The 15,386-nt window shown below is 40.6% G+C and overlaps 1 protein-coding gene across 6 annotated transcripts in view; it reads left to right on the top strand.

The window, feature by feature from the left end:
• Positions 1–15,386, top strand: part of Sema5a (semaphorin 5A) — a 470,503-nt gene that overhangs the window by 313,165 nt on the left and 141,952 nt on the right. For all 6 annotated transcript variants that reach the window (XM_060380391.1, XM_060380386.1, XM_060380389.1 and 3 more), the window contains one exon: positions 2,245–2,458. In XM_060380391.1, the coding sequence (XP_060236374.1) occupies positions 2,245–2,458 (214 nt within the window). The remainder of the gene's footprint in view (positions 1–2,244; positions 2,459–15,386) is intronic.

Raw genomic sequence — 15,386 nt, 5'->3', positions numbered from 1 at the left:
TTATTATAGACAGGGAGTTTCATCCTACACAGCCCCTGCAGAAGCATGGCAGGGCCATTAGACATGCATGCTATCTTTTTAATTCAGGGTATTAATTTAATCTTCCCTGAGAAATATAACTAGGAAACACCATTATGTTAATTTATGGATATTACAACTTCCCTTAAAACCTTAACTTATCATCTAGGCTTACTGTTCATTATTTTAAAATTTATGCTTAGTTATTGGACATAAAGAACAGGAGGAAGATGATAAGCGGTGGCCACAGAAGCTTCTCTGCTTCCCATATGCAGCTGTCACTATGTGACATCACACACATTTCATCCTCATTATCTATGCCATGTGGTTTTGACTTTGTAGAGGTAGTTTCTAAAAATGAAGACACTGAGCTAGAAAGACGTTATGTAACTTGTCAAGGTCTATGTTTCCAACAGTGGAGGAGAGGGTGAGCATGTCATTACTGCATACTCCGTCTTCATGATTGTCTTAACTAAATTAAGAGTCAAGAGAGGGGCTTATGGGGGGATGCAGAATGAATAAAGTGTAATTGATGAAAAATTAAAAAAAAAGAAGAACCAAATTGAAATTTAGTCTTCTCAAAATTCTCCAATATCAAAAACAAAACAAACAAACAAACAAAAAAGCACTTGGAAATAATCTAACGATTTCTCAGAAAATTAGGACCAGTGTTACCTCAAGATCCAGCTATATCTCTCCTAGGCATATATCCAAAAGATGCCCCACCATTCAATAAGGACATTTGCTCAACTATGTTCATACCAGCTTTATTTTTAATAGCCAGAATCTGGAAACAACCTAGATGTCCCTCAACAGAAGAGTTGATACAGGAATTGCAGTACATTTACACAATGGAATACTTCTCAGAAATTAAAAACAAGGAAATCATGAAATTTGCAGGCAAATGGTGGTAGCTAGAAAAGATCATCCTGAGTGAGGTAGCCCAGAAGTAGATAGACACATATGGTATATACTCACTTATAAGTGGATATTAGCCCTATAATATAAGATAAACATACTAAAATTTAAAGAAGTTAAACAACAAGGAGGACCCTAGGGAAGATGCTTAATCCTCATTCAGACTGGCAAACAGGATAGACATTGGAAGTAGGAGAAGACAAGGAACAGGAACAGGAGCCTTCCATAGAGAACCTCTGAAGAGCTATACCCACCAGAGTATCAAAGGAGATACTGAGACTCAAAGCCAAACTTTGGACAGAGTGCCAGAAACCTTATGGAAGAAGATGGAGATAGAAAGACCTGGAAGGAACAGAAACTCCACAAGGAAAACAAATGAGCCAAAAAAATGGGTCCAAGGGGGCCTAAGAGACGGATACTCCAACTAAGGACCTTACATGGAGAGGACCTAGACCCCTTGTTCAGAGGAAGCCCATAGGCTGTTCAGTGTCCAAGTGGGTTTCCTAGTAATGGGAACAAGGGCTGTCTCTGACATGAATTGATCACCTGCCCCTGGGGGTTGCAGCCTTGCCAGGCCACAAAGGAAGATGAAGCAGCCAACTCTGATGAGACCTGATAGGGGAAGTCCTCTCCTATTAGGGGACTAGGGAAAGGGCATAGGAGGAGAAGAGGAAGGGTGGTAGGACTGGGAGGAGATGAAGGAGGGGGCTGCAGTGGGGATACAAAGTGAATAAATTGCAATAAATAAATTATTTATTTAAAAAAGCTTTTCTCATGCTTTATTAGTTGGCAACCAGAATTTGGAAAGCCAACTGATACTTGACAAACACACAGCTTTCTCAAGACTTAGAAACAAGGAAGAAGGATATAAGAAATGTGTACACACAGTGCAGAATATTGGCACATGGTTACCGCTGAGTCGTATTTAGGGCTATCTTTTTTGTCAGACTAATACCATGCACATAGTTCCTTATTATGATTCACATATTTATAAATATTAAAGTTGGATTCTTCATTAAAGTAGCAAACAGCCAACATTCACACATCCTACTTCAAAGCACTATATATAATAATCTTGCTTCATATTGTAGCAGTAGCATAAATTTGTATAACTACTAGGATGGATTCTCTGGCATATAGTACAGAGAACTGATTTCCCAAAGTCAGAGTTAGATAAGCTTTTCATCTCACACAAGCCAGAGCACACATGGAACACACTTTTCTACCAGTGGGTCACGGTGGAATATACAGGCACATTGAATGGGATTTCTCAGTGATAACTGGTTTCCCTCTCATCTTCACCCACAGTTAAGTAACCTGACTGAGATCCATGACCAGATCAGTGGCATGGCCCGCTGCCCCTACAGTCCCCAGCACAATTCTACCGCTCTGCTCACAGCCAGTGGGGAGCTCTATGCTGCAACAGCCATGGATTTCCCTGGGCGAGATCCAGCCATTTACCGAAGTCTGGGCAATTTACCTCCTCTTCGAACTGCCCAGTACAACTCCAAATGGCTCAATGGTAAGTCCTTGAGTCACCCCCGGCCTCCCATTGTTCTGTTTGTGTTACTTATTGCTTAAAAACACAGCCACACTTCATAAGGAAAGACAATTCTTCGTCTTCAGGGAATAACACATTTAGCACTGATAATTAGCAGTACATTTTTCAGTACTAGGAGGAGGAGGGCTGCTTCCAACACTGTAAGCCACGAAAATCGGGTCCACAGTGTCTGCTGCTGCTGGCAAGACCACTGAACAGTGCGTGGTTGTTTCTTCCTATGTTGCTGTTTGAACTCTAGGAAATGGAATGCTGGGTTACAGACACATACAACCTCATGTGGATTCTTTCTTAATGTCTACTTACTATATTTTGAACAAGAAATTATTATATTTCATGACATTTTCAGACAGTGTGAACAGCACATTCACCTATAAGTAATTCCAAATAATTTGACAATTTAAAAAATATCACCAGTGTATGTGGCTATCACTTTGGGGCAAACATTTTCAGAATTTAAATCAATGTCTTGAAAGTTTTCATCAGGACCCAAGTCTTGTCACTTTAGATTCTGTCACCCATAGCCTGACAAGTTGGTCCTAACAGCTGCTCTGTTCAGCTCATGGATGCAAAATTAGCACTATAGTTTTAGACTTGTTCCAAGTTTTGTGTTACTATGCCCTGAAAGAAGTACCATGCTCATGTCTAATTCTCTTTTTAAAAACCAACCAACCAAACAAACAAACAAATTACCAGAAAGCACCAGTCAATTATAAGCAAGAAATAAAGCATCCATTAAAGAAGCAGCCAGAGAATGGACAGGCAGCTACACAGATGTGTGTTGCTGTGCGAAAGTCCAGTGTGCTAGCAAAAGTCATCCCTGTGTGTGTGTGAGTGCATTCTCACGTGAGTACAGCCACACTCACGAGGACAGTGTCTATGTCCTGCATGCTGTGCGATTCATCACCTCCGCATTTATTTGACGCACAAACCTGTAATATTGACTCTGCTAGTGTAACACTTATTGTTTCGCTGTTTTGAGACCTTCAAAAATTTAGTGGCCTTGTTCCCAACAGAAATTATATGTGTACATAAGAGTCCTCACCCTCATTGATGCTCTTTGGTGCTCAGGTAATTCTTTGTTATGGGAAAGCCATTGTCTTTGTGGAGGTTGTTTCCTGTCATCTGTGATATCTGCCTACTAAAGCCTAGTAGTTATTCCCACCTCCACACGTTATAAAACAAAAATAAGTGCATATATTCTGAAATATTACTCAGGGGAAGCTGTCTTCACCTGGGAACTACCGCTTTTACTTAGGAGTATCTATCATCCATCTGTCTGTGTGTATCTGTGTATCTACCAGTCATCCATCCATCCATCATCTTTCCATCTGTCACCTGTCTGCCATTTATCTCTCATGGAGTAATTGCTAAACAACACAGTCAACTCAAGCATCACAGGTTCCCTTTAGAACACCTTCACAGAAAATTCACGCCACCTTCCCTGCTCCTCTGGTAGCCTTGCTGACTTACTATTCCCAAAGGGCTGTGTGAATGGTTTTCTGAGCCTAAGCAGCAACTGGACTTCCCATATTAACACCCCCTTTTTCTTTTCTTTTATTTTCCTGCCTTCCTTTTTTCTCCCTCCCTTCCTTCCTTCCTTCCTTCCTTCCTTCCTTCCTTCCTTCCTTCCTTCTTTCTTCCTTCCTTTCTTTGTGAGGCAGGGTTTTGGGTTACTCTGTGTAGTCTTGACAATCTTGAACTCACTTTGTAGACAAGGATACCCTCAGACTCACAGTGGTCTTCCTACTTCTTTTTTTTGAGTGCTGGGATAAAGATTGTGTGCCGCCAGGCCTGGCTAACGCCCTTTCTTTGAACTCATTTCAATGAACACACCTATTCCCTGTGGACAGTCCCTATTGTCCTCAAAGCCTATATTGGTGTATCTTAAAGTTTTCACTGGCTGAATAGTGTATTCAGTTGAAAATCAACCAACATCTTTTTCTATTGGTGAACTGCTTTGATTTGAATATCTCTTTCTTCAAATATCTATTTCTCCATGGAACATCATCCTGACCATATTATTTTAAAATTACGTCTTTTGCTCTCTCTCCCTCATGACCCTTTACTATGTTCAATTTTTAAGATTGGCCATTACACTCTTCTATCATCTTGCTTCTATCTTTCAACAAGAGGAGGATTTGCCAATCATTGGAGTGAATCTTTCTTGTGCACTGCTTTATTTTATACTTAAAAAGGTATATAATTGGTGTTTAGTTGATTATATTTGCATAAATGAATTAATCAATGCCATAGTCTATACTGTCAAGTTCACAGATTTAAATCTTACCTCTGCCTATGCGAAATGTTCGGAAGGCAACTGGGTCCCCAAGCTGGAACCCTCATGAAGAAATTCATGCTTTCTAAACTTTGGGCAGAGTGCAGGGAATCTCATGGAAGAATTGGGAGATAGTAAGACCTGGAGAGGACAGGAGCTCCACAAGGAGAGCAACAGATCCAAAAAGTTTGGGCACAGGGGTCTTTTCTGATACTCTAGCCAAGGACCACTCATAGAGATGGCCTGGAACCCCTGCACAGAGGTAGCCCATGGCAGTTCAGTGTCCAAGTGGGTTCATAATAATGGGGACAGGGACTGTCTCTGACATGAACTGATTGACCTGCTCTTAGATCACCTCCCCCTGAGTGTAGAGCAGCCTTACCAGGCCACAGAGGAAGACAATTCAGCCACTCCTGATGAGTCCTGATAGACTAGGATCAGAGTGAAGGGGAGGAGGACCTCCCTTATCAGTGGACTGGGGAAGGGGCACAGTTGGGGAAGAGGGAGGGAGGGTAAGATTGGGAGGGGGAGGGAGGGAGCTACAGGGGGAATACAAAGTGAATAAACTGTAATTAATAAAAACAAAAATAATTAATAAAAAAAGATGCTGAAAAAACAGCGACTACATTGCAGAGAGCTGACTAACCTCTTCCATCTTTCATAGATCTCTTTCATGTGAGATCTATGAATTTGGAAATCAGCCAATATGAAGTATGCTGCTTTCTTGTCTGGTAGTGTTCAGCCCCAAGACCTTTGGTAAACAAATTTCTGTTCTTTATAATAAGCCACTTGGTGATTTTGCCATAGCAACCTGAACAGGCTGGAAAAATAAATAAAAAGGATAATTGACAGTATTGATTACATCATTAGTTTGTGAGTTTCTTGAGGCAAGGGTTAGGTAGGCGTCATCTTTGTGGGCTTAGTACCTTAGGCTCAGTCAGTGCTTGTTGAATGAGAAGGAGATAAAAACATTTCATTTATAGAATTGTTACATAAGGCGAAGTGTCTCAGTTGTAACCTAGAATCATAAAGAAAACAACAATAACAAAACCAACCTCAAAACAAAACAAAAAACCAAGATTTGAATGTTTCAAACTGACTCAGGTGGAAACATTTGAAGATATTCCTTTTAAACCCCATCTCTTCCCTGCCCACTTCAGCCATCATGTATTCATGTATCAAAGCCAGTATAATTGACCAAATAACATTATGCTGGCATCTGGAAAACTAAATTATGTGTTTGATAGTGAACATAATTTTCAAAAGCAGATTTTTTCCTTTGTGCCAAAATCACTCTTAAAACAAATTTATATGTTTAGAGAAAATTCTTAGCAGTTTTAATGCATTAAAATATTAATCATTACTAACCCTTATTAAATGATTACTGTAAGGCAGGACAATAAATGTTTAATAACCAAAACTTAAAATAGAAGCTGTAAAACTTGCCTTCATGAAAGTGACAGTCAAAATGAGGAACCAGTAAACATATGAAAAAAAGAAAAGAAGAGTATGTCCAAAAGAGTATGTGCAATTGTGTTGTAAACTGAGCAAATTGTATGTTTGTGTAGGTTGGCACCTATTTGAGAACATGGAAGACAAATGCCTGAGTAAGCTTTAAAATCTCACAGTGAAGCTCAGTGTGGATGCTACATATTAACATCCAGGGACTTGTTTTCACCTCCTTTGAGGAACCATTTGCCTGCCCCACTTGGTTGTCATGCAAATTCCTGAGCTTCCTTGAACCCAAGAATCTTCCCATGGTTGCCTATGGAGTATTCACTTTAGATCCACAAATGTCCTGATAGTAAAAATTTCATGTTCTGTGAGGTACCATGTTTCTATTCCTGAAGACTTTTTTTTGGTGACCATCTTGAACCATTCTGGTTTGGTATGTATCCATGATGCTCACAATTGGTATATATCTATGGTGCTCACTTAGCCTTCAGTAGACACACTGAAGACTTTAAAGACAGTGCTTGAATTTTAGTAATTTAAGCTCATTTCCTTTGAGGGATAAGATCTCTGTGCATAGGTCAAAGAGTGATAATTTCTGCTTACCTCTGAGAAAGATTGGTGCCTTCCCTGCAAACTCTGCACTCCCTTCTGGTAGGCAGCCAGTGTGTCTATACTAGGCTCCATTTGGGAACAGTGAGGGACTGCCTTGTAGTGTCTACACAATGAAGCGTTCCAGTGAGGAAAATACCTTCTAGACTGACATCACCGGCTACAGCTGACAACTCCCAAATAAGAGCAGAGTGTAGAAACCAGGGAACATGAAGGCAAAAAGGGTTTGGTGGTAAAATTAAATGAAAGAATGGGGAATCCCAAGTTATTGTTAAAGGAAAGAAAAATTCTGTAAAACAAGAATATAACAGATTCCATAGTCATCTATGTGGTTGTTAATATATGCCTAGGACAATGTTTAAAAGGGAGCTTGCTCTGAACAGGGCTCTTTCTTCAGATATATGACTCCTGAGCCTCAAACTGGGTAGCGTACCATGACAGGGCCTCAAATCTACCAAAAAAAGATATGTAACCTAGAGCAGTATAATGAATATCTTGTTCAGCAGAAGGGTCTATCAGGATGAATGCCGAATCAATGCAGTTTGGAAATTCTTTCAAATTATACAAGAGTGTTCTTATAATGGACAGAAAGACCCTAGTAGATTCTCTTTAGGTGTGCAATCTGCTGTTGGCACACCTGCTGTAATCTTGTTACCAAAATAGGTACATGGGAGACTCAAAGGCTCAAACTAGGTACATGGAGACTCAAAGGTAGAACAATCCACTTAGAGGGGACACTTCCAAATCCAACTCATCGGCAGTCTTCCCTGTAGTCCTTCAAAGGAAATCCTGGGCCTTGCCTACCACATTCTACCAACCTCCCCTCTGTTCAGAGCCACATTAAGAAATACCTGGATGCTTCCTCTCCACTGATACCTATATCTCTGTGCAAAACTGCCATGGAAAAAATGCCATGTATACTTTGAGCAAAAGCAGATAATTTTCTTCATTGTTGAAGCATTGCAAAAAGAATATAATGAGCCGAAATTACCCAACCAAAGAAGACAAGTTGGCAGGATGATTTAACACAGCCCTTTATGGGATGTAAGAAATCAGTTTTGATACTGCCTTTTGAAAATAATGTGACACTAACTGAGTGCTGAGTGTCAGAAAGCTGGGGAGCCATGGAGTCCTTGCCTGTCTCGGGAGTTTCTATTCTTGCCAACAAGTCACTTAGAACCCGTGGGGTTTGATTTGCACATCTCAAAGGAGAATGTGTGATATATTGCAGTAAAGGCACAAAGTGTGCACTGATTGGCATGGAACTCCGCATTAACATCCACATGGGAGGAAAGAGATTTCTCTCAAGAGAGAATGTGTAGACATTTACAAGCGCTGATGTAAATTAGGAAAATGCTGCATGCTCATTGTCTTACAGTCATAGCGGCTTCCTGTTGAGAGTCTTGCATTCCTCTCAGCCTGCTTGTTAATATTGTTCTCTTTCTGTCTGCTCAGGGTCCTTTTTAGGACCATCTTCTTGTTCAAAATCATATTATTATCTCTCTTTGTAAGATGCATAGTTATGTGAGTTACAGAAAATTGTCTCTGTTGTTCTGTTAAGCACGTTGTTTTCCCCAGTGGATGGCTTTTTGCATGAGTCTACTTGTCACTACATATTAGACAGTTTACTCTCTGTGGTTTTTATCTTTATTTGTTTTTGTTTGTGCTTTTCCTTAGGCCCAATCAAACAAGAAAACAGAGATAGAGCTATCATATGGCATTACTTATTCTGCTGTAGCTTGTCAGGAAGAAAAATTGATAAAAAAAAAATACAGTGTTGCCACAGCAGAGATTGTCTTGCAAGTGAATTTCATGTGTTTTGTTTTGAACCTTTTATATATATATATATATATGCATTCCAACATTTCTTATTATCCTTGAATTCAAGTAAGCATTATAATTAAAAATTATACATATGTACATATTGATCATGAAGATTAAATTATCAGCTGTTTAAAAATGTATCTAAAAATAATAAATAATAAATAAATAAATGGAAAATACCATCAGAAAAAGAGTTAGCATTCAAAATATAAATTTCCCACTTTAAAGGCACTTAGAAATTTTTATGAAATTAGTTCTAGCCAGTGTCCATGGACCCATGTGACTTGGAGAATGTGATAAGGATGGTGTTGAGCGACCAGAGGCTCTGCACCTGGACTGAAGGTTGACAGTACAAGGGACACCAATGGATGGCTTTGTTGCTTTGAAATGGAATGTCTAGGCAAATACCCAGATGCTGAAGCTCCTCTTGGCACAAGAAATGGAGAAGTCTAGTTTTCTAGATGGCTGGGGATACTTCTCCCTTAGTGAGAAGGCCATACAGAGTGTAGGTTGCTACTTCTGGAATCAACAAACCGATGTAAACTGTGCATTGCAACCAGTCTTATTCCCCACAGAGGGGGAGAAAAATGTCTCTTGAACCAATGATTCAGCTCTCCTGTCTTGCATTCTGAGGTGGCGACAGTCCCGTGACTGTATAGGATTACAAATCTTCTGTTCCAACACTGGCTCCACCCCAATCCTGTCCACTCTCGCTGTCTTCCCTCAAGCTGTTCCCTCGTTCAGGCATGCACATTTGCCCTACTCTTGGTCTGTGGCTCTTTCTGACCTCACTCCTGACCTTCCCCTGCCTCCCTCTAGCTATTTCTTAAGTTCATGCTACTGTATTGATATGCAATACATATCAATACTGTATTGATATGTATTGATATGTTCTAGAAATGATAACAGCCATTGACTGGGCTCTTGTTGCTTCTTTTTGTGCTGTTCCAGGAAATGGGCAATGTCTGTTTAGAAAGGATTCAAGGATGACCCAGGACGATATCGGAGTTTCTTAGGGAGCGGCTGAGGGAGGCATGCTACCGCTGGCACTGAAGGCTCTGTGTACATCACAGTCCCTGCAGCCATATTGCCCCAGGCCGACTGGAAGCAGTAGTGCCCTAATTTCATATGCAGAATGGATGCATAATGAGGAAGGTTGTCACATGAACAGAAATGATCCCTTTACTGATGTATGTGTTTATTCAATATAGATAATGAGACAGTTATAATTTTTGTTCTGTGTTTTGATTATTAGCAACCGAGTGCCTGCCGCTTGGCATGCATTCCCTTTGAATCTCACAATGATACTTCAAGTGTTGTATCATTATTGCCCTCAATCAGAGAAAATAATGGTTGGATAAATTGAATAAAAGTTGATACAGCCAGTAGATGGAAGTATTGAGCTGCATATACATACCTCAGTACCGCATGTATGCGACACACACGCACATCTACATGCATGTGCACACACAGATGTGTGTCATCTATGGATAATCTATCTGTGATGTAGGTGAAATCTCAGAGAAAGCACTATAGTCAAGAAATAAAGGTGAAGAGCCTTTTAATTTAAGCTTTACTTGAGGTACAAAATATCTGCAAGAAATTTGGGTGGTCTAAATAACTACCTAAATGAAATCAAACTTTTTTTGAAAGTTCCTACAGGGCATTCTGTTCTAGTTATGACAAAAGAAACAAAGTGTAGGGGTCTGAAAGTTATAAAAGTGTGTGGAAAGAGCTTTATAATGACACCTAGAAATTAAGGTGGCTTGCAGTTTTTCATATGTAAAGAGTGTTTTCATTAATGCATTTTCCTAATTGTGGAATGGCCTCCATTGCTTAAACTCAGCCTAGTTGTATTTATGCTTTTCAAATCCCCATCATCTTTAAGCTTAATGCATGCATGATACATTTGATCATTCACTATTAGTATTATTTGAAGTTCTGTCAAAGACATATTAGTGTCAAAGGAACAGCAAGAGCAAAGGATGAAACAGTAGTACTAGCCACCATTTATTGTGATCTTACTAAGTGCTGTCTTTTCGTCACAAGTCCCGCAAAGAGTACCTTTGGTGCTCTCAGGTAGTCATGTGGGATGACAGAGTGTCTCACATGCCAAAGGTTCAGTCCAGAGCCGCACTGCAGCTCACATATGCTGCACGCCCAGTCATGCATACTTTTCTTTTGGCAAGCATTATGCAAGGTGGTCATTTGCTTGCAAATGATTTTTTTTTCATGAATTCGATTCTAGTAAGAATTTTATAAACTCGAAAAATTGAGCTCTTTCATGTCTTTAATGCCTAGTCCCATGATTCTGCTACCGGAGTAGCAGCACCCAGATTAAGCCATTTGAGACAACTACATTTCCATGTAGGGGCTTTGGGCATTAGTGTAGAGTAGATTATGATACTTCCTTCAGATAGTGACTGTCTGACTTTACATGGCCGACTGACCTCTGATGCAGGTTGCTTTGCATCCTCTCATCACTCACATGTATCGACAGGGAGAGTCTCTTCTTGGAGCAGCCAACTGCACAGTCATCATTCTGTAAGATGCAACATAATTCTTCCATCACAGTGGCTAGCTCTCATAATTGATTAACATGTGTTGCATACTATTGTGTAATATTCAATTCAGTATTGCACACATATGAGAAAAGACATCTTCTCCATTCATATATTCATATACATGCTCACATGGAGCTGTGTTTTCTTCCTATTCCGAATTGGTCAGCAGAGAAGCTTGTTATTCCTTGGTAGCTCTGATAGTAATCATGTATGAATGAGCTCTCAGATCGCTCTTTCTAATATCTATCATAGACAAGACAGCAATGCCTGACTTATGGCTTGTTCAGTTTCTTCAAGAATGACACCTACTAGTTTGCAGTGAATCACGCTTTAACAAGAGAGAAAAATCAAATAATGGAAGGAAAACAATGAGCAGCTTGTGATTCTGCCTGTCAAGATTGGTGTCCTCTTCTTCCAGATTTACATGTCCAAACACAGAAGATATTTGGCTGCCTACTTGATAATTATTTTTCTATTTTCATTGCATTCGGAGGTGGAACAGGATGCCAGATGAGTTTCAAAAGACCTGCTTTCCAAGAAATGGCACTTCCTGATTAGCAGCTGCTCACACAGTCAGGGACCATCCCCATCCCAGGGCTCACTGCTGGGCAGCAGGGCGTGTTTCCAAATGGATTCAACTGTCCTACCAGCACGACCTGTACAGTGCAGTAAACTAGACAGTAATGGGTACCACACGTGCAACACAGGATCTGTTCTCTCAGACAAGACAGAAAGGTGCATGTGAGCATTCTACTGAAATGTGCCATTGTCCTTCAGGCTTGGAAATGCTAGTGGAAGCCTTCTGTGGAAGGAGGAAGCTGTGGGCAATACGCTTACCTTACCTAAGGGGATCCTGCACGAGGCATAATGGACAGGGTGCCAGAAGCACACTGAATGGGCAGCCGAGGATGTTCCTTTTATTTTTATTTTTTTTTAATTTTATTATTATTATTTTTTTATCAGTTACATTTTATTAACTCTGTATCCCAGCCGTGTCCCGATCCCTCATTCCCTCCCAGTCCCTCCTTCCCTCCCTCATCTCCACTGTGCCCCTTTCCAAGTCCACTGATAGGGGGGACCTCCTCCCCATTCATCTGATCCTGTTTTATCAGGTATCTTCAGGACTGGCTGCAAAGCCCTCCTCTGTGGCCTAACAGGACTGCTCCTCCCTTCGGGGGTGGGGAGACCAAAGAGCCAGTCATTGAGTTCCTGTTAGAAATAGTCCTTGTTCCCCTCACTTTGGGAAACCAATTGGTTACTGAGCTACCACAGGCTACATCTGAGTGGAGGTTCTAGGTTATATCCATACATGGTCCTTGGTTGAATGTCAGTCTCAGAAAAGACCCTGTGTCCAGATATATTTGGTCCTTGTGGAGCTCCTATCCTTTCCCCAACAGACTAACTCCCCTTCTTTCTTATGATTCCCTATACTCTGCCAAAGGTTTGGTCATGAGTCTTTGCTTTGAAAACACTGCTAGTTAGAGTCTTTCAGATGCGCTTAGTAGACTCCTGTCATACGTTCAATGCACATCCCATCTGTCTTTCTAAACGAGGATTGATCATCTTACCCCATGTTCGCTCAATTGATTATCTTTTTTAGGTGTATAGATTTCATTATGTTTATCATATCTTATAGGTCTATATAAGTGAGTATATCTCGTGTTTGTCTTTCTCCTTCTGGGATATTTCACTCAGAATGATCTTTACTAGGTCCCACCATTTGCCTGCAAATTTCATGATTTCCTCCTTTTTGATTGCTGAGTAGTATTCCATTGTGTAAAAATACCACAATTTCTGTACCCATTCCTCCGTTGATGGACATCTGGGTTGTTTCCAGGTTCTGGCTATTACAAATAAAGCTGCTATAAACATGGTTGAGCAAGTATCCCTTTTGTGTACTTGAATGAACTTTGGGTATATACCTAGCAGTGTTCCTTTTAAACCGGCAGCTCTGGAGCCCCTTACACACTCTCAATGACATCCTTGCTCATTAAACCCTTCAACAGCTGATCTCTGCATCCCATTGTTCCTTTTTTTTTCATCTGTAATGTTTCTAAGAGCCGAGGGGCAGTGTCCCTTCCAGACACTTAACCCTCTTTCCTATGTTATTCTAAGTCTTCTTCAGCTAGTACCCACCCAAATAAACCTCCTTAGTACTGTCAATTCATGGTTATGGCTCTTCATGCAAGAGCACTGGCCAAATATCCAATCCTATTATCGTGTGTGTGTGTGTGTGTGTGTGTGTGTGTGTGTGTGTGTGTGTGTCGTAGTATATTGTATACTATGTGTGTAGAGTATGGGTACATGCCTATGCAAGTACACAAGTCTGTATTTGATCTTACTCTCTTGCTCTCCACCTTAGTTTTTGAAACAGGGTCTGTTACTGAAATCACAACTCAACATTCTGTTTAGGCAGGCTGGCCAGTGGACTCCTGGTACTCGCCTGTCTCTGCCCTCAAATACTCACTCAAATACTCATATTCCATGTCTGGCAGTTGGAAAGGCACAGAGGATTTGAACTCAGGTCCTCTTTCTCTCATAGCAAGTATTCTTACCTACTGAGAGAGCTGCTTGGCCCTCTGGTCCTGTTTTAAAGAACTGTTAGACTATCATGTTTAGTTTTGTTTTATAACATTTCTTTTCACTCCTTTGTAACTATCAACAAATGTCCAGGCTCTAAGGTTAGACAGTGTGATTTGGGGTCCTCAGCTCCCTCACCACCCCCAGTGCTGGCTTGTGAACATGGCTGAGTTATTCAACCCGGCCATATCCTCCAGTATGAAATAGCATCTGTAACCATAAGTGGAACGTCACAGAGCACTGCTCACAGGGTGGCTCGAGAACTGGTCCCTTAGAGTGTGGCTCTTTCTGTCCTAAACAGCAGTGGAGGACACACAACAGATCATCTCCTTTGCGGTCCTTCTCCTAGTTGATAGCAGTTATGTATTAAAGAAAAAGAGCACACACATCCAACCCCGTACTAATGGCAGAAGTGACTGCTTGTGAGGGTGTTTGATAATCTCGGGGAATTCTACCTCACACTTTCCAGTTGAGTACTGCCCACCTCAGCCTCAGGCAGGGCACATCCCATTCTGGCATTATCTATATTTTATTGATTTTATTTTTTAAGATTTTTAATTTTATGCATATGTGTATGGATGTACACACGTGGGTCCCCTGGAGCTGGAGTTACAAGCAGGTGGGAGCCTTCTTATGCGGATACTGGAAGCCAAACTTGGGTTCTCTGGAAGAGCAGTGTATACTTTTAACTGCTAGGCCATCTCGTCAGCCCTTATCTTTTCCAGTTCACATGGGGTTTGTTGTTGCTATTGATAGTGGTGGTAATGGGGTTGGTAAATGATTTTGCTTGTTTTTGATATACCTCTCAAATTGTAATCTGGCCATATGAGCCTGGGTTCAGGAAAGATTCTGAAATTAGTTAGGAGTCTTTTCTATTAAGCTTTTAATAGAGAACACTCTTTTCTTTAAATATAATAAATATACTAAATGTATCTTTGCCTTTGGTCCCAGGCTTTGATTTTGGTATCTATTTCCATGATAGTTCTCTCTTGGAGGTTCTTAGTTGGCCTTATTTTAAAATCCCTCTGTGTCTGATTTGTGTTCTGTACAGACACTTGACCTAATGAGTGTCTCTCTGAGATTCTAAAGTGTACAGTAACTGTGTATACATCTGTTATCCATGGCATGCTTTAGTGCAATTTAGTTTGTTTATTTCTAATGCATCTATTTCAGGTAAAAGTCAACAGTGACCTAAGCACAAGTGCTTGGTGGCATAGCAACTAAATCAATTCTTGTCAAGATTTCTGTGTATCCTTCGATTTACTTAATTGGCCCAGGAGCAATAAAAGAAGCTCAAGGGAAAAGTAGAATAAATGTGCTATTTGTTATATTTCTATTTTTGATGAGACAGATGGTTGAAAATTGTTGACAGTTTGTGGGACATGTTGAAAGTAGGGTCAGTGTTGATGTTATCCCTTGACTACGCTCCTGCAGGAGCCCATGTGTGTCCTACTAACACTGCAGGATTATCTTGCTTGCAAGACCATTCTCAGTCATTCTGCCAATGGAATGCAAACTGGTGTGATCAATCAGACATTGTCAAGTACAGGGCCAGGTGAATGGTCCGTAACAAAGCGATTGT

Source organism: Meriones unguiculatus, chromosome 3 (assembly GCF_030254825.1).
Source record: "Meriones unguiculatus strain TT.TT164.6M chromosome 3, Bangor_MerUng_6.1, whole genome shotgun sequence".
NCBI classification, from domain to species: Eukaryota; Metazoa; Chordata; class Mammalia; order Rodentia; family Muridae; genus Meriones; species Meriones unguiculatus.
Note: the sequence above shows the minus strand (reverse complement) of the source record. Positions and strands in the feature narration are given on the sequence as shown.